The sequence below is a fragment of the Xiphophorus maculatus genome, chromosome 13, assembly GCF_002775205.1.
Source record: "Xiphophorus maculatus strain JP 163 A chromosome 13, X_maculatus-5.0-male, whole genome shotgun sequence".
Classification (NCBI taxonomy): Eukaryota; Metazoa; Chordata; class Actinopteri; order Cyprinodontiformes; family Poeciliidae; genus Xiphophorus; species Xiphophorus maculatus.
In genome coordinates, this window is record NC_036455.1 from 5,515,062 (window position 1) to 5,542,152 (window position 27,091).

Consider the following 27,091-nt stretch of genomic DNA (forward strand, 5'->3'; position numbering starts at 1 on the left):
TGACTGACACTGACATCATCACAGCATTGACAGGCAGCTTTGTTGTTTCTTTTCTGGGTTTTTGGCTGCAGCTGAAACGATAGACTCCCTTTAATCTGAGCGCTGTCACCACATATAAGGAAAAGTATTTATAAATCTGTTCATTACTCTCTTCACAGAGTCAGAATCAGAGCATCTCAGGCCCAATAAGACATTTTAAATTGTTAGTAGTTTGTTAGTTTCAACCTAAATTGTTGTTTGTTTTGTTTTTGAGAAAAAAGTAGAGATAAGATGCGATAAAAGACTAATCGTGATGTTTTGTGAGATTCTGAGTTAAATTAGTTGGATCCTGCAAAAATATTTCTTTAATTCCTAACAAATATTTACTTAGCATGCAGAAAATTTGCTCTGAAAACACTAAGAGAAACACATCAGGTGCAGATGACATGTTAGATTATCCTGGTGTTTTGTATCTAAACCCTGTGGTAGGAAGAAATGATCCAAATAAAAGTTATGTCTGAGCCAGAGTCACTTTTCCTAGATGCTACAAACTATTTACCAGAATCTAAACTGGTCTCTCTTGTAAATGAGATCTTGGATATTAATGAGACAATCTGTATTTAAAAAGGTTAAATATAATTAAGAAATAAAGATTCTCAGAGCTTCAGGATGTGAAAACGATCTCCAATGAAAACGCAATTTTTGCCTCCATTAGTGAAAACATGAAACTAAAGAAAGTTTCTCACCATCATTTAGTTTTTTCTTCTTCTCAATTTTATATTTTGCAGATTTTAATGTAACATCTAATTTTACTTGACTATTACACATAAGACTTTTTCTAATGTCTGCTCTTTGTTGGACTCATTTGTAAAGCTGCAACTAAACTAAATCAAAAGTATTATGTATGTATATGTATAAAAACCGCTGAATCCTGCAGATTTAATTAACTTTAAAAAGTTAGAATAGTTTTTTTTTATGCATGTTCCATTTATTTGGACTTTAAAAGGTTATTAACTCCCCAACAATCAATCAATCAGTTAAGTAAAGTAAGTATTCATGAAAGTAAGAAAATCTGGATAATCTAACACGCTATCTGCACCTGATGTGTTTCTATTAGTGTTTATGGCAAAGTAAATATTTGTTATAAATGGCAGAAATGTTTTTGTAGGATCCAACAAAAGTAACTCAGAATCCCACAAAACATCATGACTTTTGGGAAATTAGTAAAAATTAGTCTTTTAAATCATCTTATCTCTTCTTTTTTCTCAAAAACAAAAGACAGTTTAGTTTTTCATTTTGACGTCAGTAAGACACACAGGAGGTGGAAGGTTTGAGAATAAAGTTGAAATGATAAGAAAATAAAGTTGAAATAATACAAGAATAAAGTAAAATTAAAGCGAGAATATAGTATAAATAATGCAAAAATGAATAATTCAAAACTAAAGTTGAAATAATGCAAAAATTAAGTAAAAATAAGAGAATAAAGTCAATATAATATGAGAAAGAATTCAAAATGATGCGAAAATAAAGTCGGAATGATACGAGAAAACTTTACAAAGTAGTAAACGCTCTACCAATCATCCTGTAGAGACCAAGTTAAGTAAAGCAAGTATTTATGAAACTGAGACTTTTAGGATTTATGTAGATTTATTTTATTTCAGAAGGTTAAATACATTTAGACTGAAAAATATTCAAACCGGCATCATGAAAGATTTACGAGCTCAACGTTTCCTTGAAACATCACATTGATCAACTTCCATGATCTGACGAGAACAAAGCCTGAACATATAAATGAGTAGATTTACTGCTTATAGATTTACATTGGATGGGGATTTAGTTTGAGAAGCTAACAGTAGCTGATAGCATGCTGTAATCTGATTACAACATGCTTCCCAGGAAGGAGACCAGGACGGCTCCGGTGATGGCGGCGGTGAAGGTCATCTTGGTGGTGGGGGCGCCGCTCAGCGTGACGGGGTTGCACCGGTCCGAACTGCAGCAGGAGATCGTGGTGTTGTAGGTGACGCCCAGCAGAGTTGCCGACGTGGTTTTGTTGCAGCTAGCGTCGTTCACCCTGCAGCCCTGGTTGGTGAAGCCGTTGAAACTCGAGATGGAAGGAAAATCTGCAGGGAAAATGTAAAGTTTTCATTAATTTTGCGTCAGAAAACCCTGATGTGAGTGTGGCGTTACTGCTAATCATGAGCGAAACATTTTTTAAGCTTTAAGAAGGTTACTGACTGGCTTTCCCGGTGTAGCAGACCGTGTCGTTTCCAGTGCAGGTCTCGTTGGAGGAGTTCAAGCAGAAGCCGAACACGCTAACGGAGCATTTGTTGCAGATCAGTGAATCCACTGAAAAAGACACAGAAACGTATTAAAGTTTAATTAAAACCTTAATTATCAAAGAGTAAAAACATCAAGATTATCTTGTAGATCTTTGCTAACTTTAGCTTTCAGCTCTACGAAATGCTTCATCCTTGAGGAACATTTTATTCTATTGTTGAAGTCTTTCTTGTTTACAATTAGTTTGAAATAACTTTCTGATTTGAAGTTGAGTTTTGTGTAATGGTTTGAAATTAACTCTCATTGGTGGAGTTTAATTTCGTCCCTTTATTGTTTTTGGTTTCGCCTTAAAATGTCCGGCTGACTGCACCTTAATATGAGGTGTTGTCAAAACCAGTCAAGCACCACCTCAATAACTGTCGGATAATATTTAATCCACATTTTGAAGCCCTGCAAACAAAACAAAGTGTATTTTCATTTTTATTTTCTTTGCTTTAGTTTAAAACGTTGAGAATGGCATATTTTCTCATCCCTATTTTTTAGAAATGTATGACGTCAGCTTATTAGTAATACTTTTAAAGTAACTGCTGGACCAAACCCTGTTTGAGGTGCAGCAGAAACAAATTCAGCCTCACCCTCTGCATACCTCAAATAATAAGTAACGTCTTTCAGGATTTTTCATTTTGTCATTTTGCTATTTCCAGATATTTCTACATCAAACTCTGCTACATAAAAAGCTAAAGTGGGTTATTTAAAAAAAATAAAATCTGATTATGAAATATCTTGATTCACACCTAGTACTAAAAGAAAATTATTCCTTCTACTTGTAGATTACAGTTGTGTTTCACTCCTTCAGTGGTTAAATTTCGCATTGTGTTGAAGTTTCTGCCTAACAAACTGCAAAAACACAAAATGTACCAAGTAATTTTAGTCTAGTTTTAGTGCAAATATCTTAGCACACTTGAAATAAGACAAAACTAACTCAAAAGTAAGTTTTAACCAAGACACAGAGGCTTGTTTTAATAAATAATTTCTTATAATTTTGATGAAAATGTTCTAGCTCCACTGGCGCTGTTACCTAGCAACGCCAGCCAAGCCCAGCCCGTTGCCTAGCAACCCAGTTCTAGTTCCACTGGCAGATTATTTCATTAAAAACATGTAGAAAAAAAATGTCTTGTTATAAGTTAATTTATCTTCCAGTGGAACTAATACATTTTCATCAATATTGACCTAAAACAAGATCATATTTCTTGATGAAAAGTTACTTTTAAGTCAGTTTTGTCTTCTTTCCAGGGTGCTAAGATAGTCGCACTAGAAACTAGACCAAAAATACTTGGTAAGATTTTGTGTTTTTGCAGTGTAGGCCCAACAAAGAAACAATGTAGACACAGTTATCTCTACAGGTTTTACTGATTAGAAAAATCTTCTGGTTTGGTCTGAATATTTTGAAAATGGAGACATGTTGTTGGAATACTGAGCACCTTGAAACAAATACTGCACAGCTCATTCTTTCCCATTTTCCAATTTTATTCACCTTTGTCAAATACAATTTTACAAAGAAACATTTCACCTTAAAGTTTGATACAAATTTCTGATTTTGAAAATATTGAGGAAACGTCCACAGAAGGAAAAGCAACATAAAAAAGAGAAAGTTAACTGTAAATAAATGAGTACACTTTAAATGAAACGCAACCTAAATATGCTGAACAAAACTTAAAAAAAAACATCTAAAAACTTTCATCCTACAGTTTCTGATCAACCGGTGTAAATGTATAACTTTGACACAAACATCAAGAAGTTAAATAAAACTGATGGAGTCATGTGTTTTTTAAAATTATTAATAATTTTTAAGATAGCAGGAAAAGAAAGATGGGGCGCTAAAATGAAAACAACCACCAACCAGAAATACAAAAAGAAATGTTTAAAGACCAAACCCGTTCTTTTTTGTTTCTACAGCATTAATTTTAATTTGAAATACTTTGCAAATCTTATTCTAATCTTAAAACTAAAATATATGGTACTTTATGTAATATCTGTCATTAGCTTAGTATGTTTAACGGCTAGCTACCTAGAATGACAATTACTTATCTGTTGTTTTGTTTGCAAAAATAACCTCAGTTTTCTCTCTTAAATACTTGGAATATGTGTCACAAGTGCGATAGAAAGATATGCATTTTTTTCTGAATTGTGAGCTAGCTAGTAAGCTAGCTGTTTTGTAAGTCACCGGTCAAGAAAATCTTAAATTTAAGATCAAGTTTCCAGTTTCTAACATAATAAATTGACGTAGAAATGCGGATTTAGCTCCTTTTTACTTTGAATTAATAATACATGTCATTAAAAACAAACTGCATTTTGGGAAACATCTGTTAGTCCATGTAGCTTACATTAGATTAGCTAATCTAACTCAGTTAAACCAAACGCAGAAAACCTAATCCGACTCTGAAAGTGTATTTGTGTGACCAGAAATAACCTGGCATGCCTTTTTAAAAAGATGAATAAAGAAAAGTGGAATATATGTCACAAGTAAGACTGAAAGGCAAACTTTTTCTACATTCACAGGAAAGCAAACCAGCATTTTCCTACTTATTTTGGCTCCTAAGAAGAGAGTTAAAATCTTTTCAGCTAAAGCAAGAGTAAGTCAGAAGTATTTTAGTTTTTGGTTTCTAAGATTAAATGTAAACAAAGCTCATTTTTTCCCCCAAAATTAGTGCACCACCTCAAAAACAAATAGCATTTTGTTCTGTCATCTTACAATAGCTTAGCTTGGCCAAGCTAGTCAAGGTAATTGCTGAAAAACGGTTAAATATGTCTTTAAAAAAATCATTTTTGTGATAACATAAAACTTGATTTGTATTTTTTTAACTCTTGGTATTAATGTGTTGTTTGTGGATTTTCCTTTTCTATATTTAGGCAGAAGTAAACTAACAACTTCCTGTTTATTTTAGCTAAACATATCCAATCACCAAGGCTTAAATCTGTTCCAACAAGAGCAAAATGTTTACTTTTCAATACAAAATCTTTTTAAAAAATACATGTGAAAACAGAATTTGTAAAAGTTCAATTTGAATTTAACTTAATTTCCAGCTAACATTTTATTTTTGAGGGATTTAGGAACTTAAACGATGCAAAGATCACTTTAAAACATGCATGAAAAACAAAGGTCTAGTGCTAGAACATGTATCATGGTGCTATGTGTCTGTTAGCTCTTTTTTCTAGATTATTAAACCATGAAGTTGGCTGCAAGAAGAGAAAACATGGTGACAGCTGCCAGGCTGAGGGCGGAGGCGCCGGGCAGGCCTGGTGCCGCGTTGCACAGGTTGGTGTTGCAGCAGGTTTTGAGCATGGTGTACATGGTGGTGTTGGAGGTGCCGGGCAAGTTCACGTTCTCCGTCTTGTTGCATTTTGCAGGATCAAGGCAGCCCTTCATTTTGATTTTCAAATCACCTGTAGAAGAATAAAAAACACAATTTAGGATTGACCATCAACCAGTAAATCTATTTTCAATTTGTTTCAATGAAAGTTGTTCAACTTGGGGCCTTCTTCTGTATTTAAGTCATGCTTATAGTCATTTTAGTTGTTAAAAATAAAGTATTTGGGATTTTTTGTGTATCGTACAGAAGGTGGGAGCAGACATTTTCTGCATATACCTGTCCCCCAATGGTTTTCTCAAAAAAAAAAGTTAATTTTCTGATGGTTTGAGTTAAGTTTCTGATTTTTGTATGAGTTAATTGCCTGATGGTTTTCTCAAGATAACGCATTCATTTTCCAATGGTTTAATTAATTTTAATTAATTTTTTGATGGTTTTCTCAAGATAGTGAGTTAATTTCCCATTGGTTTTCTTAAACCAATCAGTTAATTTCTGGTTGGTTTTCTCAAAATAACGAGTTAATCTATCAGAAGATGATAGTTGTGTGTTAACCCAGATTCCCTCCTTCTAATTTATGTCGCCGTGCTGCACATCGCGGTTTGCACAAAGACATGCGAGCCATTAAGACATGCATGAAGCGACCATGCAGATGAAACCTTGTTTTGCTTGTGCGTGTTTCCTTCAGTGGCAAAGTGTTTAACTCCAAGTGACTGTAAATTTAAAACCATCACAGGAGACATAATTGCAAAAAAAAATGACAAGATTTTAAAATCTTGACATCCTTATTTAGTAATTTTGAAGGTTTTTGTGAAGGAAAGGAAGTGAGGATGACTGGCAGGAACATGAATCAGAGAATTTATCGTAACCAGAATTCAAGTTGACATCCTGGTTCTGGTTTATATATGTGGAAAAAGTAATAATAATAAAATGTCTGCTGACATTTTGTGAACGAACTGAATCAGGGTCAGTTTGTTTTTTAAATTTGTAACTGCATTTCATGCCTTCACGTCTCCATTTTCCTCATTCTTACTTTGATTATGCACCTATAAACAAAACTACTTTATACCCATGTGGTTGTTTAATTCATGAAAATACTTAACTACAACAAAAAATAAACAAATAAAGAGACATATAAATACTTAGATACTTTTAAATTATTTGTTTCAGAGTTTTTAAGCCAGTAGTACAACTTGATCATCTTCATGGTTTTTTTGTTGCTATTTATGGGACATTTTTTTAAGTGCTGTAAAATGCATTGATGTTATAAGCGTCATCTCTGTTTATTGCTGATAAGCTAGGAGAAACCTATAGAGATAAAATGTCAGTGGAAACAAGCAGAAAGCTGGTCAGCAGTAAAAAGAGGAGTTTGATTTAGGGCTGAAACGATTACCAGTAATCGTAAAAAAGTCAAGTCAAAGTTTATTTATATGGAACATTTACAACAATCTCAGCTGACCAAAGTGCTTCACTATATCACAGGTAAATAAACAATAAAACAAAAAATAAAGTTTAGCAAAAATGATAATAAAGATAATTATAAATTTGGCTGAAAATACAAAAAAATTATAATATGAATAAAAGCCGAGTCAATTGATTTCAGCTGCAGTGGTTTCCCTCAAATTAAGTCCTAATTTCCAATCTTTTTTTGTTCAAGCTAGCTTGTTCTTGCTAGCTTGCTATATTAGCAGCTAGTTACTGACCGCCTACAATCTTATAGCGCAAAGATGAGTCAAACTTTTCCTTGACAAAAGTCCCACAAGAAAATTAAAACTGAGTAGTTCTACCACAACAAAACTTAATACCTGTTGTTATTTAAGGCCAACTTACATTTTTTAATGAATTTAACCTCCTGAGACCCTGCATCCTCATATGAGGACATTACATTTTTGTAAACACAGATGTAAATAATAACATTGATTGAATGGTCTTATCGTCACACAGATAGACCCAATGTCCTCGTCTGAGGACATTGGGTTTTGAGATAACCACTTATTGTAGAAAGCTGAAATTTCATTTTTAGGCCAATTGGGTCCTTATGATCCCAAATGACAAGGAGAAATGTATATGCAAAAACAGACCCATTGTCCTCATATGAGGGCATTGGTTTTGACATAGTTCAAGAGCACATAGAAAGCTAAAATTTAATTTCAACTAAAATTAGGTCATACTAATCCCAAATAGTAAGGAGACATAAAAAATGCACATCAAATAAAAGCCCGGGTCTCAGGAGGTTAAGACATTTTAAGGCCTTCATTTTACATACATAAATGTAAGACTCCCTGAAGACAGAAGATCAGAGAGTTGTAAACCCAAAATCATTGCTGAGCATAAAGAACCAAAATGGCTGCCTCATATTTGGGGGGCGAGAGGGAAACGTGATGACATCTGATGACTTCAGAAGTCATCATCTGAAGTGATAACTTCAGAACATTTTCTGAATATTCAGAAAATATTCTGTGGATCTTTTCTGAAAGTGCACTTCCTGTTACATTTGAGAGCAATCCACCTCTGAAATTAAACAAGTTTAAGGTTTTGGCCTGCAAAAACACTAAATCTTACCAAGTATTCCTGGTCTAGTTTCTAGCTTAAATATCTTAGTACACGTGAAATAAGACAAAACTAAATTACAAGTAACTTAGCAAAACATAGAGGCGTATTTTAAGTAAACAATTCCTAATAAAACAGTTCTAGTTCCACTGGCAGATAAATTAACTTAAAACAAGACATTTTCCTCATGTTTTTAGTCAAATAATCAGCCAGTGGAACTAGAACTTGGTTGCTAGGTGACGGGCTGGCATGGCTGCCGTTGCTAGGTGACAGCTCCAGTGCAACTAGAACTTTTTCATCAATATTAAGGAATTATTTATTTAAAACAAGTCACAATATCTTGTTGAAAAGCTACTTTTGAGTTAGTTTTGTCTTATTTCATACTTTTCTTCGTATTCTTATTTTGTTTTAAGTAAATAATTCCTTAACATTGATGAAAAGATACTTTTTCCATTGGCAGATTATTTCACTTGTAACAAGACATTTTTCCCATGTCATAAGTTACTAGTTACTAGTATTTTTCCATCAATATGAAGGAATTATTTACTTAAAACGAGTCTATTTCTTCCCGAAAAGTTACTTTTAATTTTGAGTATACCAAGATGTTTGCCCTAGAAACAAGACCAAAGTTACTTGATAAGATTTTGTGTTTTTTGCAATGTGGAGTGTCCTAGACAAAGCATTGGTTTAAATCCAGCTGAGATGCTCTTACTGTTCAACATGGTCGACTAAAAATGTTCCAAAATTCCTCCACAGTAATAAAAACGACCAGTTGCTGCAGCCACAAAGGCCGGCCCAACCAGTTACTAGGTATGAGGAAGAACCGGTGGGGCTAATGCTAGGAAACCATACCACCATGTTCTGTTGATAAACATTTCCTTTAAAAACAAATTAGTCACCCAACAGTTCAGGAATGCAGTTGTGAATGTCGAAGAGATTATCACATGGCGAGACGTTTCTGAGGAGTGACTCACCCGTTCCCCCTTCGCCGCTGAAGCAGTGCTGCCCGACGTCACATGTGGTTTTTGTGGTGAGGCAGAGGTTCCACAGCCCGATGCTACATTTGTAGCATTGAAGGTTTTGACCTGTTAGGTTTGAGGAATCAAGGATTCGGGGAAAGAGACAGAAAGGAGGAAGAAGGAAGAGAGAAAAAATGTTTAGTAAATAGATCAGCAGCAGATTGTACAGCGAGTTACTGACAACAGAGGGGAGCCACATATTTGGGTCAGAGCAGGAAATAAACAGGTTTCATTTAAAAAAACAAAAAGGAGGAAGAGAGCAGAAACTCTCAGTCTTTTAAAAAGTAACTAAAGTAAGAAACCATAACAAACCTGTCACAATAAACACGGACATTATTTGAAACAAAACTTATAAATTATTGGTTCTCAAAATTTATTAATCGCATAATTAAAAATTATTTATGAACATGCTTTGATTTAAACCAGGGTGTCCAAAGTGCGGTCCAGGGGCCATTTGTGGCCCTCTGGATGATCTGTTGTGGCCTCCCAACCACAGTTCTAGAGGCAAATGGACAATTTTTACATTTCTTTTGGATTGAAAAATTTTACTGACAAATAAAATCATCTTAAAATTACAACAAAAATTGGTATAGCACAAGTTTCTTATTCATTGACCAGGTTTTTGTATTATAGGACCACAAAACATCCAGTAACTTAATTTACCCCCACCATAAAAAATAAAATTAAAAAATTATTAGAAAAGATTCCTGAACCTTTTTATTGTTTGCATCTAAAAAAAAAGTATATTTGCTTCAATAAAATCTTTATTAAAATAATAAATGGGACAAATTTTTTAATTAAATTTTTTTTTTTATGAAAAAGTTTGGACACTACTGATCGATCTAAACTTAATTTAATTGTAGCTCTGGTTGTTTGTTTAGGATCAATCTCCACCCCACAACATGATGCTGCCACCACCATGCTACACATAGCATTCTGAACGTATTCCAGAAAGTTCACCGTTGGCCTTTAATGACCTTCTTCACCTTTTTTTATAACATACTTTAAATGGCGCCATAGCTTCCATGTCTCTCTTCATTGTTAAGTATGTATTATTCTGTGTTCTTGCTCTCTTATCTGCTTGCAGCACACTTACATAACTGGAACACATAAGACTGGCAGATAGTGTTGAATAAACTGATCATGAGAAGGTGCAGAGAGAGAACTAGATAAAAACAAAATGCACACTCCATTATTTGCTTCACTTGGTGTCATCCTTAAGATGTGCTCAGTGAAGCCCTGCGCTGAACGATGACGGATCTAAACTGAGTTTGTACTACACACTGCATCTTTGGGTATTAGATCTTTTTAAATATCACTAATAATCTCCTTATTTCTTAAGTTTGAATGAAAAATAAATCTCAGCGTCTGGTCTCGCCTGTAAAAAGATCTTGCAGACTAAAACAGAACTTCATAAAGTTTTATGTTTACTAATTTTCTTGAACAGAACCATGAGACTGGTAGAGAACAACTGGATTTATATATAGGTTAGATAAATAACAAAGAAAGTCTCTGCTTACGGATTGGGTGTCTAGCTCTGATGAGAGCTAACTAGACATTTACCTAACTGTCAAAATAGCTAGAAAAACATCTAGTTAGCAATCTATGTAGCTAGATAGATAGCTAGGTGACTTCTGATGGGAGCTAGCTAACCATCTAGATAGGTATATAATTAGCTAACTATCAAGATAGTTAAAAATGGCACAACTAGCTAGCTAGATAACTAGGTGATTTCTGATGGGAGCTATTTGGCTAACTAGATCGTTGAGCCTTTTCTGGCTAACTATTTAAAGCGCTAGCTAGACAGTTAGGATACTGTCTAGCTAGCTATCTAGATAGTTGAGCCTTTTCTGGCTATCTAGCTAGATAGATAACTAGGTAGCTAGACAGATTGCATTTTGTTCTTTTGTGTCATTGAGAGTTACTGGATGTTTAGCAGAAGGATTACATTGTTTCACATTCGGGTTTTTCTTCATTCCACAGAGGAGTTTCATCCTACTGGTAGCCGGAGGCCAAAAGGTACATCAGGGTCAGGATGATCTCTCTCGAAACTGAAGCCTCTGTGATCTAACTGTGTCATGGAAATGTTTCTTGCTATTCAAGTTTTACTTGTGGACACAGTTTATTACATGAACCTGACATAAAAAAACGCTCTTACTTCAGATCTGTAATTAAATTCCCAGAGGCCAAGAAACAGAAAATATATCCAGAGACGTTTTAAGACTTTAAGGTTTCTTTACAAACAAATTATGACATTAAAAGGAAGATATGTTAGCATGTAAAAGATCTAAAAACACACTGATGAGCTCAAGATAAAACTTAGTTTGGGATTTCCCAAGATAAAACATTTCCGTGTTGGATTTGTTACAAATTTAGAAGCAGGAAGCAGCGAGACGAATCAGCTATAATTACACTAAAAACTGAAGTTGAACTCTAAAGACCATAAATAAATAAAACACCTGGAGCCATGAAGCTCTTAATACCACAATAGATAGAGGAAAATGTTTTATTTAACAAGTAATTCATCCTGATCCAAGTTTTGATTGATGTTGGATTAAAATAAACGATTAGTTGCCGTTTGTTTAGAAAAAAATCTAAATTTTACTCATGAGTTGCAAATCATTTTGGTTTTTTTCCACTGACAAGCAACCCAGTGGGTTTAACACTTGATACATTTCAAGTGTTAAAGCATGAAATTGTTGCTGTTTTTACAACAAAAGGGCCTTTATAAACTAAAAAGTAATAACATATACAATTTGTTTCCTTCCTCTGAGATCAAACTTTATTTTTAAGTTCATCTTAAGCAGAAGTTACTTTAGAAACAGATTTGAACTTTGGTGCTTCAAACCAGCCATGCAGTTTTTAATTCCCGATCATTTACTGCCCTTCTTGCCCCTCCTTCCTGTTCAGGTGCTGGTGAAGGACAAAAACCTTTAAAACAAACTGGATTGAACTGGTTTTACTGTCAGGAAGATGTACGGAGAATGCAGCTTTTCTGGCTGCCGACTTTTCACATTCAGTGACTTTAACACCTTTTGTTAAAGCAATGAAACAATACAACCTGATTTCATCTCACATCTCGATGTTTGTGTCCAAAATATGCAAATTTAGGGACAAACACATCACTTTGTGTTGCTAAAAGGGTCAATCAGGGGTGTCCAAAGTGCGGCGCATGGGCCAAATGTGGCCATTTGATTAATTCTGTGAGGTCTCCAATCAAAATTTGGCTCTATCAAATTTGCCATGGAGTTTTTCATATTCTTAAACCGTGAACGTTAAGTAAAACACCGGTTTTTATTTAACCCTCTATGGCATGACTTTTTATTTTTTGGGGGACAAACTTTTTTCCTGCATTCTTTGGGAGCTTGGTGGTCCCTAATTACATGTCAATCATAAAATCGGACTCTGACACCTCCTGGAACCAGATTTGGGTTTGTTGCCTCAGGGCAACATTGGTCTAGAACACCAAGGGTTTCTACAGTGATTATGAGAAATGAAATACAAATCAAACAAAATCTATATTCATAACAAAACTTTTTTTTGGACAAAAATATGTCTGGTGGTACTTTAAATCATGCCCCCCAAAAAATAAAATAAAGGAGCAATGTGAGGTACAGATATGTGGTTTGTTGCCTGAGGGCAACGCCATGCCATAGTTAATGTTGTTGCAAGTTTTTATTAAAAATTATACACATTAGTCCATTATATTTGACTGAATATAATGGATTTAGTCAAATATAATGACTAAATCCATTAGTCATCAAAAAAAACAACAATTGCTGATGAAAATTCACATTTTGGGAATAAACTGGAAACATTTTATAGACTATGAAAATGGAGAACAACAAGGCCAAACAATCGTAAATATAAAATGTTAGATGTGTTATTTATTGTTGTGCAGGCAAAAAAGATTTAAAAGATTATATTTTTGAGATATTAATTTGGGAAAAAGGAAAATTTTGGCACCTGAATACTTTCAACTTGTGGATTTTGACTAAAAGTTTGGTCATCCCTGGGTTAAATCGTCTGACTGTAAAATCATAAAAATCCTCGACTATAAATGTGAATAAAACAGAGTTGTTTTTTTTACCAGCAGTTTTTTTTACCCATTTCTTTTTAATTCAGGATTTGTCACTGCCGCCATTTTGAGTTGCTCGTTGCCATGTTTACGGCCATGTTTGACACATTGTGTGCTTGACCAAACACAGATAACAAAACTGCATGTCTTAGCGGAACCAGTCGGCCCAGTTATCATCTCGGCGTCTTGTGACTGATGGAAAGTACGTCATTAAACAAAAGAGTTACAGACTGTTCCTTCCTTTGTGACCCTTTGTTCTGATTTATGAGTCAAAGATACAAATGGTGCACTACTTAACCTGATGATGATGATTGTTTTTCTTTGGTTTATTCACAAATATTAAAATTTCACTGTATTTCTACAATTTCTTTTATTAAAATAACCCAAGCTCAAGTTTCAGAGTTCCACATTTATTTGGCTGAAATGATTTAGCCAAATAAACACAAAGCGAAAGACACAAAATCTTACCAAATATTTTTAGTCTAATTGCTTGTGCAAATATCTTAGCAAACTTTAAACTATAAAATAACTTAGAAGTAACTTTCAAGCAAGATAAGACAACAATTCCTTAATATTGATGGAAAAATATTAGTACCACTGGCAGATAAATAAATAAACTTATAACAAGACATTTTCCCATGTTTCTAGTGAAATAATCTGCCAATGGAATTAGAACTGGGTTGCTAGGTGACTGTTTGAGCTTGGCTGGCATTGCTAGGTAACGCACCAGTGGAACTAGAACTTTTCATCAGTATTAAGAAATCATTGGCCTAAAACAAGGCTTGATATCTTGTTGAAAACTTACTTTTAAGTTAGTTTTGTCTTATTTCAAGTGTACTAAGATACTCGCACTAGAAACTAGACTAAAAATACTTTTTGTGTTTTTGCAGTGTGTAATAAAGTTCAGTGTGTCGCCCAGAAATTTCAACACAACGTGAAATAATCTGCCAATGGATCTAAAGCTTTTTCATCAATACAAAAATATATTAAGGCCTGCAGTGTAAATGTAACCAAATTAATCTATTATCAAGTTATGAATTAAACGCAAAAGGATTTTAGATTTATTTAAAGAAATCAGTGTTTCGGCTGTTTCTGGATTAGTTCATTCTAGATTTGTGTTGCATAGAAGCTGATATTTAATGTGTTTTGGTGCCAAGCCGTTTAGTGATTTATAAACTAAAGTGTTTTAAAATTTATTCCCTGAGCTACAGACTTTCTGGTTCTTGGAAACTTCAGAGTGTAGATCAGGAACTGAAATAAACCCGACAGAACGCAAGCCGGTCCAACTTCATACCAGTCAAGACGAAGCGGTGAAACACTTTCAGTGCCACTTTTAAAAGTACGTTTTGTGAAGATTGGATCACAGAGTTCTGGACAAAAATGTAAAAAACACTTTAAAAAATGAAATGTTTTATCTGAGTGCAGTCATAATGGATGAATGAAGCAATGGCTGATGGGAAATGTTGTGATTAAAATATGGACAAAATAAACCAAAACAGTCGCAAACTATCCTGATTTTATTTATTTTTAATTTTATTTAATCATGGTGAAGTAAACACTGTTGAGCTGTACTTGAAATACTGACTTTAAATTCCTAAAATGTTAAACTTTGATTATAAGAGCAAATTTATAGTTATCATTTCCTAACAATAGACCTTTAACAACCTTTGATTATTGGAAACTGTTAATTAAATTATTCATTTTTATATTTTTGTGGTAAAATACGACACAGGAAACTACTTCTGGAGAAAACAATAAATGAGTTGTAAAAAACAAAACGAAAGGAGTTAAACTTGGACCCGATTGAAGGATAAGTAAGTGCTGCACTTCTTGGAAACTTGACGAGGCCTTCAAGGAAAACACGTAGATATGAAATCCGGTCCAACTTCATACCACTGATGAGACAAAAAGATGTTTTTTTAGTGCGACTGTCACTTAAAAAATAAATTTTGTGAAGAATGTAGCAGCTTAAGCTTTGGGGCAAAAATGTGACTGAAAACTGTAAGAAACTGAAATGTTTTCTTCATGTTTTGTGTTTTAACGTCGTCACAGAAAGTTTGGGCCTTAAAATGTGGAGAATTTAATCAGATATTTTAGAAAAGTATACAAGAAATATTTTGCTTTTTTATTATGCTTTATGTATAACAAAGTGAAGAAATAAGTTTTTGCTTACGAAGACACTATTTTACATTTACATTTTGTGTTCTTACCAAAAGCAGAAATTTAAATATTGTTTATTTCTGTTTTTGTTTTTTAGCATTGTGTGTATTTTTTTTTCTTTTTTCACTTATGTATATAAAATTTAAAAATGGCAAACTGTTGGAGTAATTTATTTAAAATGTAGATTTTAAAACTCCTGAGTTCAAGAGCTTTTTTAAAAGTCAACCCTAATTTTAATATATTTTATGCTTTTTTTCCCCCATCTTTTAAATTGGTGATAATCGATAATTATTCAACCTTTCTGGAAACCTTTTTTATTTAACTTTGCTGATTTTTCCCTTATTTTTGCTTCAGTTCTTTTACCAGCAAAAAAAAGTGATGATACTGAAAAAGTGGAAGACGAATAAACAACAACAAACCCAAGTGAAAACAACTTAGAGTAAATAAACAATATCTGAGAGTAAAACCAGAGTCCTGCATCCTTTGGTTTATTTTAGGTTAAACAAACAGAAATGATTAATTAATTAATCAGATTTCCAATCCATCACAAGACAAATGACCATGAACACATTAATTCATTAGAACATTTAGAAACTAACTAATCAGTCACAGAAAATGTGTGGAAACAGTCAAATCAATTGAAATACAAGCAGAACTATTGATCAGAAAACCTGATTCCCCGCATGCAAGATGTAAAGATCAATACTTTGATCATTTTTCCTTTACATTTTCTGAAGTTGGCAGATGTTTTCCTTTAAAATACTATAATTTCTGTTATAATACTTGTGTTATCTCATCTCACTGCAATCTGACCAAGTATTTTGGTCTAGTTTTGAGTTTAAATCTCTTAATACACTTAAAAACCAACTTACAAGTAACTTTTCCACAACAAATGGGAGCTTTTTAAAGTAAATAAAGTACATAAGTAAAGTAAATCAATGAAAAACTATTGATTTAAAGAAAATACTAAATCCCCTGGCAGATAAATTAACTTAAAACTAGACATTTCCCTCATGTTTTTATTAAAATAATCTGCCAGTGGGACTAGGACTCAGTTGCTAGGTAACAACGCCAATGGAGCTAGAACTTTTTCATCAATATTAAGGAATTATTTATTTAAAACAAGCTGCTATATCTTGCTGAAGTTACTTTTGTCTTATTTCAGGTGTACTAAGATGCTTGGTAAGTTTTGTGTTTTGGAGATTTTATATTTTTTAAATGGGAAAAATCTTGTTATAATTTAAATAATCCACCAGTTGAATCAGGCATTTTTAATCAATATTAAGTAGTTATTTAATTTAAACAAGCTCCTATACATTGCTGAAAAGTTACTTGTAAGTTAATTGTGTCGTTTTTCAAGTGTACTTATGAATTTGCACTTAAAATTAGATTTTGTGTTTTTGCAGTGCTGCTTGTGCCTCTAAATTTAAGCAGCAAATGTTTTTATTATTGTTGTGGGTTTTTCCACAGCAGTGCATGTCATCTATCAGATCTCTAAAACAAATAAACATTTGCTTATGAAGTAAACTAAAACTAATTAAGTTGCTTTGTCCTTCTTGACATTTAAAGTACTTGATAGTTAAAGTACTTGATAGTTAAAGTACTTGCATATGAAAGTTGAAGTACACCCGTGTTTCTGTGAAGGATCGTGATTCATCGCTTGCTGCGCCGGTTTTAGCTGCACCCAGGCTTTTGTCAGTCACTGCGTTCAGTTCCTGCTTCTCCTCGTAATGTCGCTTTAAATGTAGAAAATGTTCTTATGTAATAAAACTTTGATTTCCTCCAATCGTACGAATCCATCACAAGACAAATGTGATGGATTCGTACGATTGGAGGAAATTGTACGAATTTAGAAACTCAAAGCTAAAAACACTTTTTACTTTAAAGGTGCTCTTATAATTAGTGTTGTATTATCTCTGCATGCTTTTGAGTCTAAATAAGTAACAAGTGGAGCTTAAATTAAGGATTTTTAAAAATAAAAATCTGAAAAGTGTGGCGGGTCAATATTTTTGTTGAATCACCTTTATTGGAGGAAATGTCACATTTAGAAACAGGAAGTCATCTTTGCATAATATCTCCAGCTAAGATTGGGTGGGAGGCAGATGAACATCAAATTTCAAGTTGAATTTAGCAGTAAAAAATTGGACTTTGACTAGGCCATGAATCTAAACCATTCCATTGTGTCTGAGTTTTTGTTTTTCTTTCTTTTAGCTTCCCTGTCTGCTAAATGAAAGGATCCCACAGCATGATGCTGCCACCATGTTTGTATTTTCAGTTCTCATGTAACCCGAGTATTAGTAGTACTTATTTTATCTTTTTGCTGCTGATAATTTATTTCTGGAGTGTGTAAATAATATCCGTTTATTCAATTTCATTTTTAGACTTAAACTTATTCTATTGCCTTTGATTGCCTGTTTTTTGAGACAAAAAGTAGTCCATAGAATACATTTAAAAAAATAATAAAATTAATAAAAATAAAACATTCACTGAGACATCTGTGGTGTGAATAAACAAATATAAAATATTGACAATATTTCTGACTTAATCTTGTTTTGCAGTCACTGAAACATTTAGTTATTTTAACTAAAGTTCAAACTATCCAGAAACTGATTAGTTGATTTAATGCGATGAAAAGTAAAGAAGTGAATTTAAAGCTTTTGCAACCAGATACAAGTTTATGAATGAGTCTACATTCGCTCTAATGTAGGTGAAACACAAGAAAACAAAAATAATGTAATTTTCTTTATATGTTTGTTATTTTCTGAGCAGTGAGATGAAAACAGTGTCAAGTGCTTTCGGGTTGCTGGACCCGCCCCGGTGCCCAGCAGGACCTCAGCGCTCAGCAATGCAGCCGGACGAGCCGCATGCCTCTCCTCCCTCTACAGTCTCTGGATCCGGTCGGACCCGCTCCGGCACTCCTTCGTGTCTCGGGTCGGGTCCAAACACGCTCTGACGCAAAGCGAGCTTTGTTCCCCGAGACGTTTCTTTCAAAACAAGGCACATATTTTCCCCGAGGCGGAAATTCATTGTTTGTTTCTCACCAGATGATCAGAGGATTTTCTCAGTTTGTTACATTTACTTTTTTTTAAATTACTTTTATTAGTATTTTTACTCTTACTTGAGTAAAATGTCTGGATTTACCCACTGAATGAAAAACAAACATGTTTTAACCAAAAATTCACCATAAACAGACACAAACCTGCAGTTTCTGTTAAAGTTTAGTTTGTTTTTTATTAAACTTACACTCAGCTTTGAAAACTATTTATTTTTGTCTAATTTTGTTACTTATATAAATTATTGTCATTTTGGTCTTTAAAACACCAAAATTTCTCCTTAACTTTATATTTTGGTTTCGTCTGATGATGTAATTCTTAAAAATTAAATGATAATTTGTTCAGTTACTTGAATAGACTTTATACCAAATACTTTCTTGCTCTTACTTGAGTAATTTCCTTTTACTTTTTACTTTTACTTGAGTAAAAATATGTTAAAGTAGTGCTGCTCTTACTTGAGACACGTTTCTCCCCACCTGTAGTTTTTCTTCACCTGTTTACATTTAAGCAGAAACAAATATAGCAACATTTTTACAGAAACTTTTCAACTTTATGGATGTGAAAGCCTGAAATCATCCCGTCTGTTTTATCTACCTTTAAAATCCTCCACAGTGTTTTAATGTTAAGAAAATGAGATTAATTTTAGATTTTACTGGAAAGTTAAGACGTCATTTCCAGAACCGAGACACAGGAAGAGACATTCCTTAAATAACAAAACTTCTTAAATTAGAAAATGGGCTGGGCAAGTTTTTGTTGTTTTGTATAAAAACATTTAAACCTTTTTTTTTTTTAAATATCCAGACAAAACAAACCGACTCATTTTATTTTATTTTAAGCTAAATAATATAAATAATTCCTGAGAATTAAACCATCCTCATTAACTTTACACTGTTCAATGAAAAGCTATTCTTAACTTTATTTGCATTAAAACTTTACTTATAGATAAACTAAACAGAAAAGGTTTTAATTTTTATTCTGTTAAGAGTTGTAAGCTTTGAAAACTCACTTCCACCAGAACTGACTTTAAAATGAAGATGAACTAAAACTGTATTAATTTTTAACTGTTTTTGATTCAGTGGCTTCAAATACATTGTTTTGTATTTATTTACTGATTAAACTCTTCAATTAAGATGAACTTTTAAAGGTGTTTCTAATGACGGATGATGTGAATTGGCTACAAACACTATAAAGCAGGAATCAGTTTGTCTTGATCTGTATTTTCTATCCGTTTCTATCATATAAAACAACAAATAAATGTTTAAATACTCAGAAATATTAAATTGCGAGCATGACAACCACATAAACAGCTACAGAAGTAAAGTAAATAAGTTTAGAGGCCTGGTTGGTGTTACTGGATTGGGCCGGTTCTTCTACCATTTCCTGTTAGTTTCTCTGTAAATAACAATAAGCTCTTCCATGAACAATTCGCTAAGCTGCAGGATTCCCCAAGGCTGGACACTCGGCCCATTTCCATTCTTTAAAAGCCTCGTCATTATGACCTGTTGTATTTATTTATCTGTGTAAGGAAACATTTTATACATAAATCACATATAAAAGTTTTTAATTGTCATTTTTTGCTTTAGGAAGAATTAAACATTTTCCATTTGTAGATAATTTATTTTGTAACACCATCGAGGTGAAGTCATCAGTTGTCAAGCAGGACTTAGAAATGTTACCTGGGTGAACTTGGTTTATCCACTGAAAGGCCCTCCATGATGGCTTCATGCTTATTTAATACAGTGGTTCCCAAAGTGTGGGGCGCGCCCCCTAGGGGGGTCACAGTGCCATTGCAGGGTGGGGGGCGCGGGAAGCGGTACGGATGAATGAAAGAAAAACAACCAAAAAAAACAGTTACACAAAAGTGTTTCACTGTAAATATGGTTTGTAGTTTGATTTGTTTCAACCTGAAGTGTGAAATAAACTTTAATGGAGTTTGAAAACAAAATATGTGTATCGGTTTATGTCTGGTTGAACGATGTGTGAGTCCAGTTGATTTGTTTTCTTTTTGGGGGGATTTTATTGTAATCCATAGGGGGGCCCAGAAAATCTTTGGGAACCACTGATTTAATAAATGATGACAAAGTGGAATCTTTTGTGTAGTTTTGAAAACTTAAACTTGGATTAGAATAATTTCAGAACCCAGTAAAGATCAGATTTATATAATTACACCCAACATTAACAAAGGGTGTACTTTCTTTTTGTATGTGGAGAGAAGTCTAAATAAAAACCATTTCTACTTCTGATAAAAGGTGTGGCACCACTGAGTCCTTGGTGTTGTGCTGCCCCCTGGTGTTCAGTCAACAGAACTGCAAGCTACAAAACTAAAATGAACTCTTCAGAGAAAAAAAACATAAAAGACAGCCAAAATAAAAGCAGATACAGTTAAATTAATTACAATAAAATAAAGAAGAAACTAAATGACCAGTTTAATTCATGATCAAACCAAAAGTGAATAATTTTGGCAGCTTTTAGGCACCTTGAAAAACAATAATGCATCTGTTAAACCTGAGGGCTTTGGTGTTGCAAACACTGAAACCGTTTGCTTCCTGTTGAAACAAGCGCTGTTTTGGGTGTCAACATATTTGTTTCTGTGTTCAGATGAAGCCCAGAGGGATTGGATCCCAACATCCAAAATAATCCAGTAAAGTTTGACTCTGAGAATGAGCTGTGAGGAGACGGAGAGGCGCTGCATGAGTCAGACTGTGGAAACATTTTAGGTCCAGTCAGTGGGTAAACAAGATCATCACGTGAAATGTTAAGCAAACATTGTTTCCAAAGCTTCTTTGAAGAGGAAATAATTATGTGTACATTACAATTTAAAAAAACAAACAGAGGTAATTTAATCTGCATTGGTGCTGATTAAATATTTTGTTTTCTTATTTGATTAAATAATTATTGAAGATTAGAAATCTTTTTTTTTTTTTAAAGAAATTTTTCTAAAATTGATGAAAATTTAAGACAAAAGCTTTTCCTGAAACATCTTTGGAGAAATGTTTACCAAACACGGTAGTGGCAGGATCATGCTAAGGGGTATTTGTACTTTATTTTGTTAATGTTAGTGAAAATATAATTAGTTTCAAATATCAGCCAGTTTTAAATCTGTGGGCTACACTGAACAGAAATTAAATAGCCTCATGATCTGACAGATTTGTTTAAATATTTGTTAAATTAGTTTGCTAATAGATTATCTGTACAGAATATATTTCATGCTAAAAGTTAAAATTGAGATGTTTTATAATAGAAAACTATAAACTGCACTACAACCGCACTGCAAAAACACAAAATCTGACCAAGTATTTTAATCTAGTTTCTAGTGCAAATATCTTGGTACACTTAAACCTGTCACAATAAGAAATAAATCTATTAATGGCACAATAAATTAAAATTGACTCATTATTGTTTTCTCTTTCTAACAAAAACTTGTTGATAAAAATTTTTAGTTTGGTGTTTTGGTCTCAACTAGATATTTTTTGAAGGTTAATTTTGTTCACAGAGACTAAATAACTCATTTCATTTGTCGTTTCTTTTGTTTTGTTTATTTACAAGTAACATTTCTGCAACATATAGTAGTTTGTTTTAGTTAAATAATTCATTAATATTGATCCAAACAAGGTACTAGCTCCACTGGGAGTTTATTACACTTATAATAAGACATTTTTTCCATTAAATTAAAGAATCTACCAGCGGAACTAGAAGTTTTTAAATCAATCCATATTAAGGGATTATGTACTTAAAACAAACTCATATTTTTCAGAAATGTTGCTTATGAGTAACTTTTGACTTACTTCAAGTGAATTAAGAGATTTGCAGTAGAAACTAAAGTGCAAACACAATAAAGCAGCAACAAAGTAAACTGTTTTTAAGTAACTAGACATAAAGTACAACCAAGGCTTCCTCAGAAGAGCTACTAAATCAACAGCCACCTTGTTTTCTTATTCCTTCTCTGGAAAAGTCGTGACATAACAGCCTAAAAGTTACCCGGAGGTGAAACTTTGTGCTTATTTTTCTGGCAGTCGTTGTTTGGGGAAACCTCCCAGTAGCCTGTGACATTGTTTAGCCAACATGGCTAAAACCATCCACTTCCCTAAACCTGACCTCCTCATCGATTCTCATGTCATTTTTGGCAATTGTGACTCAATCTTCTGTCACAAGGTAACATATTTAGGCTCAGCAATGTGAGAGTGAGGTCAGGGCCCTCTGACGGTGTGAAATATGAGAACGAGTCAAGATGGTGGAAGGAATCCCAGGAACAAAACAAAACCTGGACACAATGGATGCAGGACAAATGGTATATTTGAAGCTCCTCTGCGTTTAAGGAATTTGAGAAAACAACTTTTACAAGTTGAGGAATTTTTCAGGCAAGCTGAGACATGATTCACTGATTTTAAAGAGTGTGGAAAAAACCTGCACCGAACCTCAAACCCGATGCCTCACCCTGATCTGCAATAACAGCATTAAAGTGAATCCAGCAGAACACAGACTGCAGAAAAACCTGAGCTCCGTGTTTCATCAGTCAGTTACTCACATTGGATCTTTAAAGAAACATATAAAGTTAAACTTGATTATAAAATATTTCTTATTTACTTTATTGTGTACTGTGTTTATGTATGTTTATATTTTGCTTTGGAAATAAAAAACAATAATCTGACTGATTTATTGGACTCCAGACATTGGAATTAGCAAATGTATCAACAAGCTACATTAGCTTTAGCCTACACAATAAAAAAAACTGCTAGCTTTAGCTGAGCAAATATGTCATTCAACTACAATTACTCACACCATTGAATCTGTTTTTTTAATAGAATGAGTAATTTCTGACTGATTTATTGGTTTCCACAACATGAAAACCACATAAAGCTAATGTTGTTAGCAAGCAACATTAGCTTTAGCCTACAAAATAAACAACCTGTTAGCTTTAGCATAGCAAATATGCCAGAAGTGATTTCTTTATTATTCATTAAACTAATGCTACAAAGCTACAGTTACCCAGTAGATGATTCAAACTGAAGTTTGGATTGGACTTCTCATTAGCATTTGATTTAAAAATATTTTTTATGTAATTTATTCTGTACTATGTTTATGTGTAAGAGGGCTTAATTATAAATGCAAAGTTTATCAAAAATTTGTTTATTTATTTTTGTTAAATCAACAAATTGTTTCTCCAGTCATTTATTGGTGTTTTAAGTTCTGTTACGTTGCTCTTGACAGTTGATGGTTACCGTAGCAACCAGTAACTCACAGCTCCTCCCCTGCTTTCTGTTGCCGTTAGTAACTGTTAGAATTAGCTCTGTGTTTTCTTTACAAATCTTATATTTTAACGTATATTTTAGACAAATTTAATAATATAAAGTGTTTTATGAGCAATCTTGCTATGTTTTGTATATGTTTAAGTGTTATTAATGTTGTCCATTTTAGCTAGGTTTAATTTTAAAAATGCTAACTGCTGCTAACTGCTGCTAACTGCTGCTAACTCATTGGGAGCTATTGCTTTGTAGTTTGTTTAGAGTTATTTATTATATTTTACTTAATATATAGGGGCAGAAGCTGCTGGAGTAAAGTTAACCACCAACTTGATTTCCTCTTTTATTAGAATAAATACAGTGAACCTGAATGTCAACCTACTGGACCTGAGACAAACATAAGGATTACGTATGTATGCTTTGTAAATAAAATACACCAATAGAGTAATCTGATATATTGGAGTTGTAATAAACATAAAATTAACAGGTGATGTTAGCATTAGCCTAATAAATCAACAACTTCCTAGTGCCAAAATTGTAACAAAAAAAGAAAGAAATCTAAAGATTTAAAACTAGCTCAAAAGGAGACTGAACATCGATTTGCAGAAAGCAGTGGGGGAGGGGTGACCACCTCTGCTTCCGTACATTTTATCATTCACCCAAGTAGGACACTTGAAATGTGGTATTTTTCAGTTAGCCACAAAAACAATTCAAAACGTATTTCTTGTTGCCCCTCAACAACTCGCAGCATGATGTTACCCAAAAATGGACCAACAACAAGCTTCTTTTACCTTTTCCTGCAACACCTATTCATCTTTTATCATTAAATAACAGCACCAATATATTTGACACATTTTTGGTAAATTAAATAAGATGTTTCAAGCAGACTACATAAAAAATTAACCCAGTTCGAATTGCAAAAATGCCCCAAAAAGTCACTGAAACTTCCACCAACAAAACAAGTTTTTCCCAGAAGTAAAATTAGACAGATGTGCTTATTCTGAACTGTCTGCTCAGAGTAATTTTAAGCCATTTCTTGATATTCAAAATCAAACCTCAAGATTACAGCTTATTCATTATGATGCAAGAAAAATAACTGAAAACACACCCCACCCCTCCCTGTTGGTGTTGTTGTTTATCTCCCTGTCACCCGAAATAAAATCTGAAATAAAATCACCTGGAGTGCAACGGTTTCAGTCCTCAGGCAATGGAGCTCCTAAATTTCCAATTGCAACCACAGATGACACAATTTACCATAATTTAAATGGAAACTTTATTAGGTACACCTCATAGTTGATCGTACAAACAGCAGCTCAGAGAATCATATGGCAGCAGCTAACTTGATGTCTGCACCAAATATACGGGGAAGAAAGAATAGATACATGACTTTGAACATGAAATGATTGATGGTGCCAAATGGTCTGATCTGAGAATTTAAGAAACTACAAGAATTTTCACACAAAACCTCAAAAAAATGGTCAGAAATAAAGAAAATAGCCATTGAACTTTGGAGAAAATGGGCTAAAACACAAGACCAATAGGAAAGGATATTTAAGTGACTTTGAACATGAAATGATTGTTGGTGCCAGATGGGTTGGTCTGATCTAGGAAACCAATTATTGACAAGGACTTTCACACAAAACTACAGAAAATGGTCAAAAACAGCAGGGGGTGGGGCTAAAACGGCAGAAGGCCAATAGGAAAGGATATTTAACTGACTGTGAAAATAAATTGATTGTTGGTGCCAAATGGGATGACCTGGAAATTTAAGAAGCTACAAGAATTTTCACACAAAACCACATAAAAATAGTCATAATGGATAAAATAGCCATTGAACTTTAAAACAGATGGGCTAAAACAGGAAAAGGCCACACCTTGTGCCTCTCCTGTCACCTTACAGCCTCTTCAAACCGGCCAATAAAGGGTTAGGAAAACGTTACCTGGTCTGATGAGTCGTGTTTTTTAGACAGTTGGACCAGAATTTGGTGTAAACAACCAGAAGCATGAATGCATCATAGTTTTGGTCACTGGTTCAAGCCAGCGGATGTGGCCAAATAATGATGTGGGAGATTTTTACTTGGCACAGCCTCAAGTTACAGTGTTGGGCATGAAATGGGTTCATCTGTTCTCCAATGGCATCAACAGAGACCAGTTCTAAAACTCAAAGAACTTCCTGATGCAACTAAATTAAATTATCTGGTCAAAATAAACCAGAGTTGACAACTTGTTGGATCTGCATCTTTGCTAGTTAATCCTCATAAAGTGGCCAGTTTTTTCTTTTTAAAAACCTTAAGGGACTTTATGAAAACCATGTAATCTTTGCTAAATCCAACAGAATCGTTTTATTTGCAACATCTAAATAAATTAATGCTAAAAAAAATACTTTTATACTTTTTTAATCTTTTTAAAAATACCTTCCGTGTCAAACGACCACGCCCAAACGTGATCCTTAAGGGTGTTTTATTCATAATTGGATTAAAGTATCTTTTTTTTATTGATCAGATCTTATTTATTTCTGACTCATCAGCTGAACACACCCAGCCTGCAAAACTGAAGCCAAAAAAAAAGAAGACTTTTGGACTCTAAACAAAACCAACCCCACTAAATTTGAAACACATTTTATGTGAAAACAAAAGAAGACGAAATAATGTGGTATTTTTGCATAAAGGTAAATGATATATGATGTGACCTCATTAACTAAAAACGCGTAAATTCTAATTTAAAACCTCCAAACTTGTCCTGGGGGCGAATTATGGCACAAATTGTAATAATAAGTAGTAAATAGCAGCGGGGAAAAGTTGATAAATTGTCGTTTCTGCATGAACTCTGGCAGATGAAACACCGTTATCTTCGATTCATTGATCAAATTAATCAGCCGCTCCTTACCGACTGCAAAGGCGAGTCCGACGACGAAGACAAAAGCAATTCTGTTCATCTCTGGAGAAAAGTCGAGAAAAACAAACAAATTAAAAAAAAAACTTCGCGAAGGAGGAGAAAGAAAAGGCGCTGCGTGTCTGTAAAAACTCAGACCGTTATGATCTGGGAGGAAGAGCGCAGTTTTTCCTTTTATAACCCTCCACCTTCTGGACCGACGTCAGCGCGTCCGGGTCCGGACGGGCGGGCGGACTTCACGGTACGGTGGATTCAGCACAGGTGGATGTGGGCGGGGGTCACCGTGCAGAAAGCAGTGGGGGAGGGGCGACCTCCTCTGCTTCCTACATTTTATCATTCACCCAAGTAAGAGCAGCTACTTCTACATATTTTCACTCAAGTACTTTAAAAAGAAATTACTCAAGTAAGAGTAAAAAAAAGTATTTGGTAAAAAGTACTGAGTAACTGATCAAAGTATTAATCACTTAATATTTAAAAA

General features: G+C 33.8%; 1 protein-coding gene across 1 annotated transcript; it reads right to left on the bottom strand.

Moving 5' to 3' along the window:
* Positions 1-3,762: 3,762 nt before the first annotated feature.
* On the bottom strand, positions 3,763-26,811 carry LOC102217656 (prostate stem cell antigen-like). Its single transcript, XM_023345143.1, has 3 exons — positions 26,608-26,811; positions 9,146-9,256; positions 3,763-5,700 (listed from the first exon to the last, which is right to left on the bottom strand). The coding sequence occupies exons 1-3, from the start codon at positions 26,654-26,656 to the stop codon at positions 5,477-5,479; spliced, it is 384 nt and encodes a 127-aa protein (XP_023200911.1). The 5' UTR covers positions 26,657-26,811; the 3' UTR covers positions 3,763-5,476.
* Between the last annotated feature and the right edge of the window lie 280 nt (positions 26,812-27,091).

Bases quoted from the DNA above. Each gene is read 5' to 3' on its own strand.
- LOC102217656 (XM_023345143.1), bottom strand. From the start codon at position 26,656: ATGAACAGAATTGCTTTTGTCTTCGTCGTCGGACTCGCCTTTGCAGTC. The intron at 9,257-26,607 runs GTAAGGAGCGGC...CAAACCTAACAG, and splicing joins CGGACTCGCCTTTGCAGTCG to GTCAAAACCTTCAATGCTAC. The intron at 5,701-9,145 runs GTGAGTCACTCC...ATTCTTCTACAG, and splicing joins CAGCGGCGAAGGGGGAACGG to GTGATTTGAAAATCAAAATG.